The 16,796-nt window shown below is 44.0% G+C and overlaps 2 protein-coding genes across 6 annotated transcripts in view; one reads left to right on the forward strand and one right to left on the reverse strand.

Annotated features, from left to right (window-relative positions):
- Positions 1-2,951, forward strand: part of LOC113033314 (dematin) — a 28,404-nt gene extending 25,453 nt beyond the window's left edge. For all 5 annotated transcript variants that reach the window (XM_026186997.1, XM_026187001.1, XM_026187000.1 and 2 more), the window contains exons 17-18: positions 337-417; positions 1,660-2,951. In XM_026186997.1, coding sequence (XP_026042782.1) covers positions 337-417; positions 1,660-1,773 — 195 coding nt within the window. In that variant the 3' untranslated portion in view covers positions 1,774-2,951. The remainder of the gene's footprint in view (positions 1-336; positions 418-1,659) is intronic.
- Positions 2,952-6,686: 3,735 nt separating this feature from the next.
- The window catches only part of LOC113033141 (actin filament-associated protein 1-like 2), a 21,764-nt gene continuing 11,654 nt past the window's right edge, over positions 6,687-16,796 (reverse strand). Inside the window, exons 6-17 of the mRNA XM_026186553.1 lie at positions 16,198-16,318; positions 15,891-16,117; positions 15,558-15,737; positions 14,777-14,863; positions 10,235-10,304; positions 9,824-10,041; positions 9,615-9,724; positions 9,108-9,225; positions 8,844-8,931; positions 8,234-8,400; positions 8,009-8,119; positions 6,687-7,227 (exon numbers count right to left, since the gene is read on the reverse strand). Coding sequence (XP_026042338.1) covers positions 7,201-7,227; positions 8,009-8,119; positions 8,234-8,400; positions 8,844-8,931; positions 9,108-9,225; positions 9,615-9,724; positions 9,824-10,041; positions 10,235-10,304; positions 14,777-14,863; positions 15,558-15,737; positions 15,891-16,117; positions 16,198-16,318 — 1,524 coding nt within the window. The 3' untranslated portion in view covers positions 6,687-7,200. The remainder of the gene's footprint in view (positions 7,228-8,008; positions 8,120-8,233; positions 8,401-8,843; positions 8,932-9,107; positions 9,226-9,614; positions 9,725-9,823; positions 10,042-10,234; positions 10,305-14,776; positions 14,864-15,557; positions 15,738-15,890; positions 16,118-16,197; positions 16,319-16,796) is intronic.

Consider the following 16,796-nt stretch of genomic DNA (forward strand, 5'->3'; position numbering starts at 1 on the left):
CCATTCACACACACACTGGCGATAGCAAGCTACATTGTAGCCACAGCTGCCCTGGGGCGCACTGACAGAGGCGAGGCTGCCGGACACTGGCGCCACCGGGCCCTCTGACCACCACCAGTAGGCAAACACGGGGTTAGTATCTTGCCCAAGGACATTTGGCATGCAGCCAGGATGCAGCCTGGGATCGAACCACCGACCTTCTGATTAGTGGCTGACCTGCTCTGCCACCTGAGCTACAGCCACCCAGATAAATGTGTGAGGCTGTTTCGTCCCATCAGCGGGACACGAGGACAATGTGGTTCTCACGTCACGTCTCCTCTGCGTGTCTGCGTGCAGGTTTATCCCTACGAGGTGCTGGTGGTGACTCACAGAGGACGCAGCAAACTGCCCCCCGGTGTGGATCGGACACAGCTGGAGGTAAAAAAATGACAAACAAGACCAAGTCTCTGTCGGTACGACTCGAGCTGCTGAACCTGTTCTGATATCAAACCACATCGTTATCGATATCCGGTCTTTTAGTCTGCTGTCATCAGCTGTTTCCAGGTCCAAACTCCGCTTCAGGTCCCAAAGTCACACAAACACTGCAGCATCACTGAGAGTTAAAAACTGTCTAAATTCTTTCATCATTAATAAAACGATCAGTGTTGCTGCTTTACCAGGTGTAACAAAGTTTAACATCCAGGCATCCATGAAAACAGGATTTATTACATTTAACAGAGTTAGAAGTTAGCAGGAAGTTAGCTCGCTAGCTTCCAGCTAAACATGATATAGCATGTTCTGACTGAGAGATTTCTGAAAAATTCAAACGTACAGCTCTGCTATCACTTCCAACATAAATGAAGACAGAAAACTAAACAGCAGTGATGTTTGTAGGGTTACTGAAGTTGGGCTAGTTGGTATATAATGTTGTGCTACGTGATCGCTAGCTAAACAGCTATGTTAGCATAACATTAGCACAGTGAAGCTGGAGGATGAAGCTAACACTTTTCCACTTGATAAAAGTTAACGTGAAGGTTCCTGATGGTTAGAGACAAATACAGTCGCAAGGCAGGATGCTGTAAACGGACCAAACTTCAGTCAGGAGAACAACTGAGATAATCCATCCACAATACGAGGTTAGTGATTAATATACTGCTGCAGGGGCTGTAGTTACAGCAGAAGGGTTTAAACACTGAGCTTTAAAATGATTAGCGGCAATAAAAACTGAGAGAAGCCGACAGTGATCACTGACTGTTTCAGATTAAATAGAACAAGATACAAAACATGTTAAAAACACAACAGCCTTCATAAACTCAGAGTAGCTCGGACCAAAGCAGGGTTCATACGTCATCACTTAAAGACCGGACAGAGTCATCCAGGGTCCAGGGCGGGCCGTCACATCTCAGAAAATTCTGTTTTATATAATTAAACATTTATTGAAATTGACTGAGCGAGAATGTTTCTTCCTCTTATCTTTAAATATTCTCAGATGATCGACCGCTGGCTGTTTAGGACCACAACGCTAGAATCATATTTAATATTTGGCAGCTTCGTTAATAAACTCTTTGATGCTCGACGACCTTGGGTTGTTTTAGACGCAGCGTGGGGTCGGTGCAGGGTGAAAAAGTGCCTTCTTTGTTCCCGCTCTCTCTCTGATTGTGGCTGTCTCTCGCCCTGCAGAGGCACCTCTCTCAGGAGGAGTTCTTCAGTGTTTTCGGGATGTCCATCGAGCAGTTCGATCGCCTCTCCCTCTGGAAGAGGAACGACCTGAAAAAAAAGGTCTGTCTCTTCTGAAGCTGCTCGCCTCACAGTCCCACGCTTCCAGCCGGCGGGACGCGGAACCAAACGGACTCCGAGCGCCATCATCAGCCGACACCCTCACTTCAGTTTTTAGACACCTCAGGAGGCTTCAGGTTTGCAGAGAAACATGAGTGCTGCACACATTAACGTCACCGTTTATCTGCAAAACGTTAGCGATGAAGGACGGAGCGAGCACAAATAATACATCACAGAACAAGGACGAGTCTGCGGTCTGTGGCGGTTCGTGATGGGTCAGCGCTCTCACAAGACCCTCTGAACCCCTGCATCCCAGCCACAGTCGGACAACCGGCCAACATTCCTGCTGACTCCGAGTCAGCTCCTGGACTGACAAACAAACCTGTTGCAATCTTTATACGAAGAATTAATCCTATTGGCTTAGCCAGCTATGATGTCATAGTGACAGCACTTCTTTCCAGCATCAAAGAGAAAAACAAGCAGACGGTTTTATCGCAGTCGCTCGACTTCAGTCATGACAGACTGAACGCCCTCCTTAAACCTGCGGCCGGCGCACAAACTAACCCAGCGTGGTTTAGTTGATGATGTCAGCATGTCGTTTAATCACAACAAAATATAAAAACCATCTTTAGACAATTTTATTTGACCTTAAAAAACAAAAAGTGGAAGACATTAAATAATAATATAAAAGCTCAGCTTGACCTGAGTTCATAAACAAACACAGTGACTGATTTTACTGCCCATCATATGAGAACATGAGGCTAAAAAGTACTAAGAAGCTGCTAATTAAAGACCATAAGCTGACTAAAAGGAACAAATCATTTCTGCCTCAAGTGGCGATTACAGGAACTGCAGTTTTCTGTCAACCAAAGAGGCCACGCCCCTAATAATACAAACTTTGAAACTTTAATGAGTTTCTTAAAGTAATAGACACACCCAACCCGACCCCCAGTACAGCTGACAGTCGCCTCACAGCTGGGGAGCTCTTACTGACTGAGTTTGGGGACAGACTATCCAATCAGGAGCCCCCTTTAAGCTCAAAGGGTGGTCCCTTTCTTCTCCTCTCGTTGGCTCCGGTTGCTTCGAAGCTCGTTCATCATGCGTTGATCCACAGCCTCCGCTGGCTGCGATGAAACCGTCTCCTCCCAGTTTTTTTCTTTCTAGTTCAGCAGAAGCCACTGCCACACACACACACACACACACACACACACACACACACACACACACACACACACACACACACACACACACACACACACACGTTTTCATATCTTAGTGAGGACATCTAATTGACATAATGCTAACCATCAGAAATGAATGCCTAACTGTGACCCTGACACTAAACACCACCTTTAAACTCGGGGACGGGCACTTTGTCCCCATAAAGGCTGTTGATCTCCACAAGTATAGTTACATGCTGGTTTTGTCCTCACAAAGATGTCTAAACAGGTGTACACACACACACACACACTTCTGAGAGATGTTTGCAGTGCAGGCTGAGCTCTGACGGCTCTGGTTCCTCCAATCAGCGTCTGCGAGTGTTGCTTAGTGACCAAATGATGTGCAGCTATTTTTTAACCTACATAAAGAAAGTGGCATGTTTGTTATTAATGGAGTCTAACTAAAAATGAAATGATAGATCCTGAATGTTGACGAGAACACGGCGGGCGAGTTCAGCTCTTCCGTACGTGTGACGTCATCACTCTTTGTTAAATATATGTAATGAAACATCCACCAGCTGCACTGAATATCAGCATGTTTCACAGCTGTAGGTGGTTAAACCCGCGCGGGCTGGACTCAGGACCGGACGTAACGGTGGTATACAAATCATTTTTAATGTGTTGGTAAATCAAGGCCAGCAGGTCTGAAAAGGAGAGGGGATTTCCTCCCTCCACGAGGTGCAATCACAAAGTTCTGCAACAAATAAAAATCAAACGTGTTTCTGGATTCGTACGATGACTACGTACGATGGTGATGACTCTGTCTTAAACCACAACTCAGAGACCAAACGCAGCATCCCTGTCGCTGTGTGCTAGCACAGCGTGCCAGCCGCTGACTGTTGCATTGAAGAAAAGTTGATTTGTGTTTGTTTCACAGCTTAGAGCGCCAGAGGCCTGAGGGTCAGACTTCAGAGCAGGACATCCAATGAGCAGAGGTGGGCGTGGTTAGACAGCGCCTCGATGCGGTCACAGGTGGGCGTGGGAACATAGACCCGGTGATAACTCGGGAGCTTCACGCTTGCCGACAGGTGCATCAGGTCCCCTCCACCCGTGTCCGCTGAGAGCCGCCACCTGAGACTCGGACGGGTTTGATTTTTGTTGTTGGAAAACTTGTGATTGCAGCTCGTTCACATCAGCAACACGAGCTCGTCATTAAATCAGGACTTTATGAAGCTGCTGCTCGTCTGCTGTTAGCGTCCATCAGAGTCTTTTTACTGATCTTCAGTTTCACATAGTTTGAACTGAGCTCGCTGGGCTCTGGGAGGTTTCTGACTAATTTTTGCAAAACAGTCTTTTATTCTTAAAGCTTTAAGGCCTTCTTCCTTTAATAAAGTAACAATAATAATAATAATAATAATAATTCTAAGCATGTAAAAACGAGGCGTTCGCGTCTCAGCTCGTTCGTTCCTTCAAGTCCGAGTTCAGTAGCTCCGCCCTGCGTGAGGTTTAAGCTCAGATCACTCTCACTGCATCAGTTTTAAAAAGAAATCACCACCGCCACTTCCTGCATCACCCGCCATCACGTCTGCCTCGCTGCTTCCTGTATCTGTGGATCAATAAAATAAAAGACTGAGGATAAAACAGATGGAGAAGTGAGACGTGTCAGAGCGAGCATCGGTCACTTTATGATTTCCTCTTTTCTTTCTTTAACTTTTCTTTTGTCTGGATGATTCTGACGCCGTTCACCCAGACGCGCTCTGATTGGTTTGTGTAGTTAGAAACAGGAAGTGATTGCTGTGACGACACATGATTGTTCCATGTTTTTCTTTTTTGTACATTGAAGTGTTTTTTCTGTTTTTCTTGAGTTCTTTAGACTCGCAGGGCGGCTTCAGCGCCCGTCAGCGTCTCTGCTCGTTCACCTGCTGCGTGCGTGATGTCAGGATGATGATGTCATATGTTATTCTAGCTTTCTTTGAAACACGCTGGTAGTTACAGGTTTGAGTTTCTCTTCTTTGGACTCGTGTTTCTCACCTCACGGCGAGCAGAACGACCTGAAGAATTACAATAACCCAAAAAACTATTTAACATATTTTTATCCTTGTTTTTCTTTGGACTCATTATGAGAGTCAGACGCGTGTTGGGAATTGTACCTCCGGCAGTTTGAGAAATACGAGCCCAGAGGTCAGACTCGCTGACGAGCAGCCGCCCTGCTGCTGTACATACTGAACCACTGAATGACTTCATGCTAGTTGCTGTTGTTTTCTTCTGTGGATGCAGCTGCTGTAACAGATGAATGGTGACGTGAGTGATTAACCAGGAGTTACAATAAAGAGCATTTCTATTTGGAGAAAAAACTCTGCTTCACTGGCTTCACGTCGTCTTTGCACTGCAAACGTTTCTTTAAGACAAAAACATCTGAGTGTGTTAAACGAGCAGCGAGTCAGCCGCACTTGATTAGCGTGCCAGGTAAGCACTATTTAACTGGTAGGCAGTCCAGTAGAGCCCAGTAGAGTGTGAAAACAGATGGGACAAGATGCATGTCGTGCCTTTTGTGTACTTGACTCCTCTCCTTGTGTCCTCGTCTCTCCCACCAAAGATGCAGAGGAGGAGCCTCATTTGAACGCGATGCCAGTTAAATAGACGTTTGGCACAACTGGATCATAAACGAGCACTGGGAGAGTGGCTCGCTTCACAAAGGAAGATGAAAGTACAATATTAGAGAAGTACAAAGAGTTTAATCACATAAATGAGAGTGAGAGCAGCACAGCTGCTGCAGAGGTCGTGTGTGGGAGGAAATATCAGCTTACAGACGGTCTCAGTAACTCAGTGAAATAACAAGTTTGCTCCTGTTGCTCCGAGATTGAAAGGATTTCCTAAATCACATGTACATAAAAAATACTGTTCTACCATCAGAAGAAGAGATAATTACACTCTGTCGATATGCCACAAAAGTGTTCCTGTGACTTTTTGTACAAACAAATGATTTTACAGGTCAGTGTGGACGTTCACCTGAGAACAGCAAAGACGTGTTGTGGTTATAGACAGGAAGCCGTTATTACACTGTGCTGCTCAGTACATGCTGAAAACTGTTATTTAATTAAACCATAAAACAAATGTGCTATTAAAAAATTAAAACATCAGTGTGACCTTAAAAACTATCGCTGGATAATAAAACACATTCATACACTGAGTGGAAACGATCCACACGAAACCATAAAAGTACAAAAGTAAATTCAGACATTTGGATGTGAAAATATTTCTTTGTAGCGACGATTTTAGCGCCCCCTCTGGTCACAAGTGGTCACTGTTCATTGCTGTGGTTTTTATTCTACTTGAAGCTGAGTTTTGGTGCCTGTCTCTTTAAGGCCCCCCTCCCTAAACGCCCACTTTCATCTGATTAGCCGTTTCTGGAAGCCTGTGGAGGGGCAGCTTATTGCATCTACGTGTCTTCCCTTTTTTTTGATACGGAGGGTTTGTAAATTTACTAAAAAATAGTAAATAAGCATGAACACAGTATTATTAGCTAGCTGTTAGGTTTTTTGTAGCTTTTTAGCTTTACTAAAAAATATCACTTCCTGTTGTTTTTTTTTTTTTTAATGTAATGGTTTGGTTGGTTTAATGATCCAGGAACTGGCCTCCCAGCCCAGTGTTCATTCAGTGGTGTTGGTTTCAGTCATTATGCAAATGTCTTGTTTATAAGGTAGAAACCTGCAGTCAGCTGAGACTGAAGGAGTCACCTGATGATGACGAAACGTTTCTCCAACTAAAAATGTCCAGATGAACAGAATCAACCTTTTGGGGCTTTAAATGTAAACTTTTGAAATGGACGTGAAACAGTGAAATTAGTGACAGAGGTTTCCCTGAATTCTGTTCATCAGCTGCTGTTTATTGAAACTTTCACAGCTCAGTAAGTCTCTGTTTTGCATGTTAGCTAGCTAAAATACCAACATTAGCACTGAACACAGTATTATTATCTAGCTGTTAGCTTTTCAGCTTTATTTAAAAAGATTATTTCCTGTTGTTGGTTGGAAATGTAAACTTTTAAAATGGGCACGAACGAGAGATCAGCTAAGAGATCGACAGCAGCGAACGCAGCACTCATGACCAGCTTCATGTCGGGCAATAAGGTTTTTCTTGGTTTTTTTTATTATGTTAGACGTGTTAAAATCCTTTGGCACACTCTCCCTGCACCATCTCTGAATAAAATATGATAGCTAGAAAAAAAAACCCAAAAAAAACAGTCCACACTAGTTGATGGGATGTGATATTAGCCGCGCAGCCGGTGTCAAGCAGCTGCTTTAGTTTCCCATTCCTAAAAGAATAATGAGAAATAGTGAAATTAGTGACAAAGGTTCCTCTGAATTGCTGCTGTTTTCTGCTGTTTATTAAAAATTTCACAGCTCAGTAATTCAATCTCTGTTTAACATGTTAGCTAAAATGCTACATTAACACTAAATACACTATTATTATTATTATTTAGCTGTTAGCATTTTTAGCTAATCAATTATTAAATACTATCAGTGACACATTCTAGACCTTGTAGTACCATATCACCCTATTAGAGCACTTGGCTCTCGCTCTGCAGGCCTACTTGTTGTTCCTAGAGTATTTAAAAGTAGAATGGGAGGCAGAGCCTTCAGTTTTCAGGCCCCTCTTCTGTGGAACCAGCTTCCAGTTTGGATTCAGGAGACAGACACTATCTCTACTTTCAAGATCAGGCTTCAAACTTTCCTTTTTGCTAAAGCATATAGTTAGGGCTGGACCAGGTGACCCTGAATCCTCCTGTTAAAAGGGAGGTTTTCCTCCATACAGTCATCGCGCTGCTCACTCGATGACTGTGTGATTGTTGGGGTTTTCTCTCTAATATTGTAGAGTTTTACTTTGCACCCCGAGGTGAATGTTGTGAATTGGTGCTAAGTAAATAAGCCTGAATTGTAAAATAAGTTATACATTTGATGGCTGGATACATGAGGATAAAGAGAAATGAGGCTGATGTCACTGTAACCTGATCAGTGTGAATAACTTTGAATCTTTGAATATGAAGCTTCAGTAGCATTTTGTGCCGGGGCCGTCTGTGTTTGTGCGACTCTCACCTTCCTCCTCTGGAAAACTTTTCCGTGTTCGATGAACAGCGCCGAAGGAGCCCGTCTCAGGGAGTTTTTAGCTGAGGCCGTCCGTCGCAGCAGAGGGTTCAGGATGCCAGCCTGGACCAGCAGAGACCAGGTTCAGAGTGGATATATTATCAACGCTCAACGGCCTCTCACAGGTCGTTCATGCACCCTCCCCCATCCACACATGTCCAGGTTCAATTTTCCTACCTGAGCGCGCTCACTGTAGATGGCCAGGGACTGTCTGAAGGAGGTGCGCTTGTTTTGCTTTGTGCTGGATGCCAAGTTGATCTCTGACCCCGCCCTCAGCGGCACTACCTTCCTGTCGGTCAGCTCGAGCTTCTGAATGCTTCGCTGCACTTCGGCCGACTTCCTGTCTGAAACGCAGAGCATCCAACCGGTCCTCCATCAGCTCCACCCAGTACTCCATCTACACGTTACACTGTTTATCCAGGACTGCTCACTAACAGCTGATGATAGGAGCTTATCAGTGATTTTGGCCAGCTGTTGGTCCATAGCGTTTACCTCTTATGGTCTTATGTTCACATTAAATCCAAACTTTACACTTTAGATACGATCAGATCTGATTTTGAAAGTAGAGCAGTCGCCCCCTGCTGGACACTAGAAAGCGTGCAGGTTTAAGGCATCTCAGTTTTCAGACACTGGTTCATGCACACGGCTGTTATTGTGCTTCATGTTGACCATTTCTGAATCAGCATCGCCAGGTTTTTAAGAAACTTTCAATTTTCATAATAAAAGCCCAGCAAACCTAATATAGGGAAAGTCTTTTATTTTGAAGTTGAGCATCATAAGGACTCACTGTGGCCGCTGAGGACGGTGTTGCTGTAGGTCACTGAGCCTTTGGACGACACCGAGCTGCAGCGAATCGAACCCTGAGAGCCGTGGAGCTGAAAGACGACATACAGGCGACGTTACGAGTTACTCCAAATAAGATTGTTTATCTTATTCTATTCTGTTGTTTTTCTCTTAATTTTGCTGTGACCAAAAATTTCCCACATGTGGGACTATTAAAGGATCATCTGATCTTATCTTAAATCCGAATGTTGTGCGGTGCAGCCCGTACCATGTGCCCCAGGACGGAGGTGTTGGAGTAGATGGGCTGGTCTCGGCCCGGCTCGCTCAGGTGGAAGGGGTCGTCCATGTAGGTGTTGGAGGAGGGAAACCTGCGAGTCTGCAGCCCACTGAGGACGAGAGGAAGCAAAATCAGCCCTCAACTCAGAGCCGAGATAAAGCTTTATCGGAGTTAGCGACGCTGCGCTGGTGAAATATGAACATCACGCCCACAGAATCAGGACTGCGTGTAAAAATAAGAGACGATTCAAAGGGCCTGACAGGTGCTGACAGCTCAGAGATACGAATGAGCACTTGTATTCCAAAAATCTTCAAATGAATAAAATGATTGTCGCGATTGTGTATTTGACAGCCCTGATTTACCCGAATGTGACATTCAGTGTTTTTATTATAATAAATGTTATTATGATTGATCCATAAACGTGGGGTTGGGGTTGCAGTACCACATGTGACCACTAGGACGAGCTGGTGTTTCAGCCTGAGATGATGCACCTCGTACCTGAGAGTTACACCTGAGTGCTCCTGTGTTTTGTTGTCATGGTGACAGTAATACGCAGCGCCGTCCTCCAGCAGCTTCAACCACCGCTGCTTCTCCTCTGAGCTGCTCACCTGAAGGAAGGAAGGAAGGAAGGAAGGAAGGAAGGAGGACACGTTATTGAGTAACAAGTTGAAGTGAATGAATTCAAACTCCCTGTTCCACCAGCTCACCTCCAGCACCGCCATCTGGTCATCGAGCATGCTCAGTGTGATCCTGTAGCAGTGCTTGGTGTCGGGTTTGACCTCACAGCCTCTGAGCTGGATGGTGTACTGAGGCGAGCGCTCCCCCTGCACCACCTCCTCCTCCTCTCCGAACATGTTGAGGACCCCGGCCTCCACCCGACACAGTAAACTCTGCCACTGGCAGTTCATCAGTACGTTCAGGAAACCTGCCGCAGGCAAACGCCACAGCTCAGACCTCGCGTCATGTGACCTCGCTAACAGACAGGCGATGTCACAGAGGCTACATCCATCTTTGATGTACAGTTAGTTTCCATGCACATTTTTAATTCGTATATAAAAGACACAAAAACTCTCTTCAATGATCGAATCGTGCAGTTTACTGTGCTGCTCTGTCCGTACCTTTGTTCTTGCTGAGGCTGCAGCGAGCTGAAGCTTCCTCCTCGTCAGAGTCAGACTGGACTATACTGGACTGAAGGAAGAGACACGGCATTAGCAGGAAGTGCAGGTATGACCACGGCTGCTCGTTTCATGGTCACAGCTACGTTTGCTTTCTCACAGAGCAGGTTCGAGATTATTCACGCCAGGAGGCAGTGACGATCCGAGGCTGTTTGGCGCCCAGGCGAACACTCCCTCTGCAGATGTTGTCCAAGATAAGGACAATCGTGGATAACACCTCCCACCCACTCCATGATGTACTGGCTAGTGACAGGAGCACGCTCAGTGAGAGACTGAGATTACCCACAATGCACCACTGAACAACACAGGAATCATTCCTGCCTGTGGCTCCCTGTACAACTCCTCCACCTAACACACTGTGAACACTGCAACAGCTACAGCCTTTTTACACACGCTCTTTTCTACTCTGGAATATTCTTGTCAATTTTCTTTATATTTATTTATCATCACCTCTGTTAGTCCTTGATATTTATAACTGAGTGATCTGTTTATATTAGTGCTGTTTCTTAAATGTGTAAAATCTGTAACATAATGTATTGTTTGGAGTTTAGTCTGTTACTGTTAATATTTTTACCATTTCTTCTTGGAGAAACTGTAACGCACATAATTTCCTTTAATCAATAAAGTATTCTGATTCTGATTGGTTCAGGATGAGCTGCCATCATCCAATCACACATCTGCTTACCTGGATCTGTTGCTTGTTTCTCTTCTTTTCTCTTTTTTCTAAACTGAGCACCTGATGACTTTGAACTTTTCTTGTCCATCTTCCATTGGTTTTAATTTTGCACTCCAGTATGAACACAAATCCCCCAACCCGAGGATCGCCACAACATAACCTAACACACCTACATCTTAGTTCACAGATTCACTTTGTCTCTGGTTTATTTCTGGGATTTCACACAACCCAGGATTCAAATCATGAATCCATGATGGGCTTGGATTTACATCATTATAAATGAAATGTGCTCTATTTGGAAGCAGCAGGCCCCTCCCCTTTCGACGGGCTGTGTGTGAGACTTTAAATCATCAAACTGTAAATTATAAATTTTAAATTGTTATTGATCCTTTACCCCGAGTCCTAAAGTGTAGATTTATTTTCTTACTCTTCTTATATTTATTGTTTGTTTACTTGCACTGCTGTAACTGTATGCCGTTATTTTTGTGCCACTATTCTGAGCGCACGTAAAAAAAGGTTTGCAGGTGCAAGTGTTGCATTTTGAGGAGAAATTTATTTTGAGCAAAGAAAAGCTGAATGTGAGTGAACAAAGTTCATTGCTGCGTGCAAAAACTGTATTTCAGTGTTTGCTATTATCCACACACACACACACCAGCAGCTCCTCTCGCTCAGTTTTTGCACTTGCGCTTGCTCGCAATGTGTTGCTCGCGCTCTCAACATTTCTGCCCGTGCACGCTCAACTCTTTTTCTACACCGTTATATTTGTGCCACAAAACCAGCCAATCACAGACTTGGATGCAAAAAAATCTGATTGGCTGTTTTGGTCTCCAATCAGCTCGAAATGACGAAATGCAATATCCCAGAATGCATTTCGTCCAAAACTCAAACGAGGCAGTGGCGGAGGAACACAGAGTGGCAGAGTTTGAAATATTACTCTGTCTGGGTCACAAAATAAACTTTTAAGATATTTTCATGCGAGAATGTTTCTGTGTGAACTTCAAATACCTGCTCAATTTATCAAGACATCACATATTTGCATAAGTGCTCTAACGTTTTTGGAGATGTTGAGAGCGCGAGTTACGTTGAAACCAAGCACACCATTGTTTTTCTTGTGACATTACCAATAAGTCTGATGTGTCACATGGCCCTCTTCCTATTGAAAAAACAAAAGTTGTATCCAAGATGGCCGACTTCTAAATGGCCACCATGGTCACCGCCCATCTTGAGGAGTTTGCCCCTCACATATACTAATGTGCCACAAACAGGACTTTAATATCACCAACCATCCCCATGTTATTACGGTTTATCCATATAAATGACCCACCCTGTATACAGCAGACTTCAAATATATATCTTTAGTCTTGCCAAATCCAGAAATACTCAGATGACACTGCAATTATAACGTGTCTCAGGAATGGGCAGGAATCTAAAGACTGGGACCTTTTCTTGCCTTGAGCAACTGGATTCAGATAATTATCTGCAGGCCTTTCAATTTTCATACAAATAGCAGATGAGCTAGGAATTTTTCTCTGTGATCAGAAAAATTATTGTAATTATTGTTTTTGTACGTAAGGCATTGTCTGGCGGATGATCTGATATCGTCGTGTTGGTATTGTTCCAGGTTCAACATTGCAAGTGACCAATCACATTGTTGTGACGTTATTCTTTGGCGCGCCAAGCCATTCATGCATTTATGAAATTCCAATGTTGCAAGGACAATATCAGTTCTGCTTAGCGTTTATTAAAGGGTTAGGGTCCGTTGATTGGCGGACAGAGGCGGTTTCAAGCAGCTTAAGTACAGTTTTTTGTTTTACGGCAGTTTTTCCCGAAGTCGCAAAAGTATGACGTCACCACATTCTGATTGGTCACTTGCAATGTTGATCCTGGAACAACATTTAGTATGTTGATCTGGGAACAACACCAACACGACGATATCAGATCGTGCTTGTCTCGCACCTCTGGTGTTTTATAAAAACTATTCCAGACTCCACTGTTAGATTATATGTTATGATATGTGTTGGCATGAACTGGAATTAATGGGTAGAAGCTGGAACTTTCCAAATAATGCCATTCTGAAGTTAGGGAAAGAGAAGCTCCTATAAACAAAGTCAAAGTGCTTTTACTCTGAAATGCAAAATGAGATTGATTTGAGATTGAGATGTTACTGCTGTCGAGGTTGTCTATGGTTTGCATGAACTCCAATTACTTAGTGGAAACAGAAATTGTCCTGTTAACAGCATCCGTGTTTAATTATAAAAAGTCCCTCACAAACAATTATAATCAAGATATTGACGTGATAAAACTGTGGGGTTGTACACTGTCAATGTAGAGTGAAATGATCTCGTGGAAACAGCAACTTTGCTTTTAAGGGTTTAAGGGATTCTGAAGTCAGTGAAAGAGTGGGTCATACATGGGCAATTTCAACGGGCCGTTACTTTGAAAGGCAAAATCAAGGCGACTTGAAATTGACTTGGTATCCCCGTGATAGTGTACACTGTCGATCTAGAGTGAAATTATCCTGTGGAAACAGCAATTTTCATTTTTAAAACATTCTGAAGTAATTGAAAGAGTATATCACATATGGGCAAATTCGACGGGCCATTAATTTGAAAGGCAAAATCAGAGCAACTTGAAGTTTACATGGTTTTACTGTCGGGGTTGGATACTGTTGATCTAAAGTGGCATTATCCTGTGGAAACAGCAATTTTCCTTTTTAGAGCATTTTGAAATTGTTAAAAGAGTATATCTTTTATGGTCTATTTGAAAAGTCTTTTATACTGGAAAGCAAAATCAGCCTGACTCAAAATGGATATGGTGTCACTGTGGGGTTGGATACTATTGATCTAACATGGATTCATCCTGTGGAAACAGCAAATTTCAATTTAAGAGCATTTTGAAATAGTTAAAAGAGTAGGTCATATATGAGCAATTTGAAAAGGCTTTTATTTTAGAAGGCAAACACACAGTGACTTGATATTGATATGGTATCACTGTGAATTTTTTATTCTGAATTAATTGAAAGAGTAGTTCAAAAATAAACATTCAGAGGGCTTTTACTTTGAAATCCAAAAGGAGATGGCTTTAATATTGACATGTTGCTACTAGAATACTGGGGTACGTCATTTGTATCCAACATTAGAGTGTGCAAATGAGACTAATCGATATTTGTGAATGTGCTCTTAATTTACTGAAAGTTGGCCTTTATTTTGAAATCATGCTTCAGGAGCTTTTATTTTGAAATCAGGTTACCACATCTTTTGCCATAATACTCAGAATACACAGCGAACGTAAAACAAAGTGGAGGTGTTTTTAGCTATACATCTTATACATGTAATACATTTATTACCAACCTGAGTTTATCCGCTGCTCATTCGACAACATGACGAATAACTTCTGAAGTCTTAATTCAACTCAAGACGCTGTAGATTCCCGTCAGTAACACTTTCGGTCCGCTAGTAAAACGTAGTTCTATTAATCTGCGCTTGAACCGGAACCGGATGTAAGTCCCAAAAAACTGAATTGTAGAACTGAAACTGAAATTATTCGAGAGCTAAATCTTTAAAGGATAAAATACGGTTTCAAAGCAAATGAATTCATTTTCAAAATATAAAATTCAATTTCAGTTTAGTGATGATCATTTTCAAACCAATAAATTGAATTTCAAATTAGGCTAATTCATGTTCAGTTTTTAAAAGCATTTATTCAAGTTACAATTCAGATTCAATCCGAGCAATTCAAATTTAACTTATTCAAATTCAGTTCCTGATGGCACAGATTTCTGCCCATGATGGTGTATCTGAGTGTCTCACCCTGCAGGACAGCAGCTGGTCTGACTTATTCAGAGACGAGTAGCTGTGCATCTCCGTTTCTCCTGCGATGCTCACCTCCTCGATCACCTTCACACAGAACAGAAAAATATTTGTGCATAAATAATTTGAAAAAGGTGAAAGAAAACAGAGAAATGTGCCACCGGGAACAGTTCAGCTACAAACTGCGTCAGGAATCTCGCTGTCAGACTGAGATGCAGAGTTCACAGTCGGGAAGATGAAGCCTGTTTGAGCTTCCAAACGCCGGAGTGGAAGATCTCCTTCAGACCTGCTGGCAGGTACAGGCAGGCCAGCAGAGTCCAGCTTCAACAGCGTTGAAACAAAAACTTGGATGTGGGAGGAATTCTGAGCAAGGCAGTCAGTGGGGATGGGAAAGCTGCAGGGCAGTGGGAAGGAGAAGCAGTTTACTGCCTGCACTAATCAGTGCGGTTGGAGCGCTGCTGGGGAAGACTTGGGATGCTTCAGGGCTGTCCCGGTGGACGCTGGGAACCTCGGGTGGAGGTTCCACTTTTTAAAAGCTCCAGCTTCGGTGGGACTGCTCAGATTCTCTTGGAAGATCTTTCCAGGAAAACTGAAAAGGACCGTCTACTCTACAGGAAGTCTCTGATTCAGGAGCAAAAGTGCACGAACTCTTTAGCTCAGAGGTGACTGAGAGTTCATGTATGTTGCCATGTCTGATGTAGAAACCTGAAGCCTGACTGTGTGTAAGGACCTCATGCTGAATGTGAGCTAGTTCACGGTTCGCGTGACGAGTGTTGCTGACCTTCTTCCACTCGTCGGCCTGCTGGAAGGTGCTGTAGCCCAGCACCAGCGTCTCCGAGCCCAGCAGCACCAGTTTGAGCTGGTGTTGGATCTTCCTGCTGCTCTTTGACTTGTAGACGAGCTGACAGCCGCGCAGGTTCAACTCCAGCTGAGGCAGCAGGTCCCGGGCGCACTTATAACACTGACGCAAACACAGAAGAAGACACACAGGTACAAACAGGTCAAACACACCTGACCTCACAAAGAGCTGAGGCGCTTCAAAGATAGAGCGACACCTAGTGGCCATCAGAGGGACTGCAGCCGTGTGGGCTCGTGCGTTTGTTTCGTTCCTCACCAGCAGCACGTCGTTCCTGATGATGAACAGCTCTTTGCTCCACTGCCCGAGCCACTTCCTCCTCCACAGGTACCCGCAGAGGCGGGACTCTGGCGTGGGCTTTAGGCAGGGCTGTGAGGCGCTCCACCGGATGTAGTGAGCTCTGTCCTTCACAAGCTCCTCCCCTCCATCATCATCGTCTTCCTCATCGTAGGACTCGTAGTGGCTGCTGTCTGACTCCGCCTTCTCTGGAGAAAGGAAGAGGATCACGTTTGTTTGTGTTTCTACGTTGTGTTCCTGCTTCGTCATCGTGTGTGTTTGCAGATACCAGTTTTGGACGCGGTGGCGTCGGCAGGGACGTAAGGTTCTGCCTCCTCGTACGTATCTTCGTCATCATCGTCACCTCCTAGACCTCCTGGAGGGTGGGGCGGCACCTTGGGGCCCTGCAGCTAAAACATGAACATCAGGTCAGGAAGTCTGAACTCAGTTTCTCTGATTTGTGGTGAAACTTTGATGAAGTTTGAACAATCAGATGAGCTGAGACGAGGCTCATCAGCATCTCCTCTTCTTCATGAAGAGCTAAATGTGTGTTTAGGACGAGTTTGTGTTGTTGCTGTTGGTTGGTACCATGAAGTGCGTCTGAGCTTGGCTGACTCACCTGATGAAGTTTTTAGTGTAAGAAAGTAGGTTTGTTTGGTTTTAAATCCGGATTTTGTAACCTGCTCAGGATGAAGTTGCACTCTGACCTTTGGCAAATCAGTGTTCAGTAACTTTTCACAGGTTGTAACTTCAAACATGAGACCTGAGCAGATTCATTTGGATCGGTTTGGATCCAAATGAGTCAAAACAGGGTCGATTGTTGGAGGCGCGATGCTCGTTTCCTCTCATTTATTCAGATTTTCTACATTTTTCTGTTGAATTTGTCTG

The sequence above is a fragment of the Astatotilapia calliptera genome, chromosome 12 (genome assembly GCF_900246225.1).
Source record: "Astatotilapia calliptera chromosome 12, fAstCal1.2, whole genome shotgun sequence".
In the NCBI taxonomy this organism is placed as follows: domain Eukaryota; kingdom Metazoa; phylum Chordata; class Actinopteri; order Cichliformes; family Cichlidae; genus Astatotilapia; species Astatotilapia calliptera.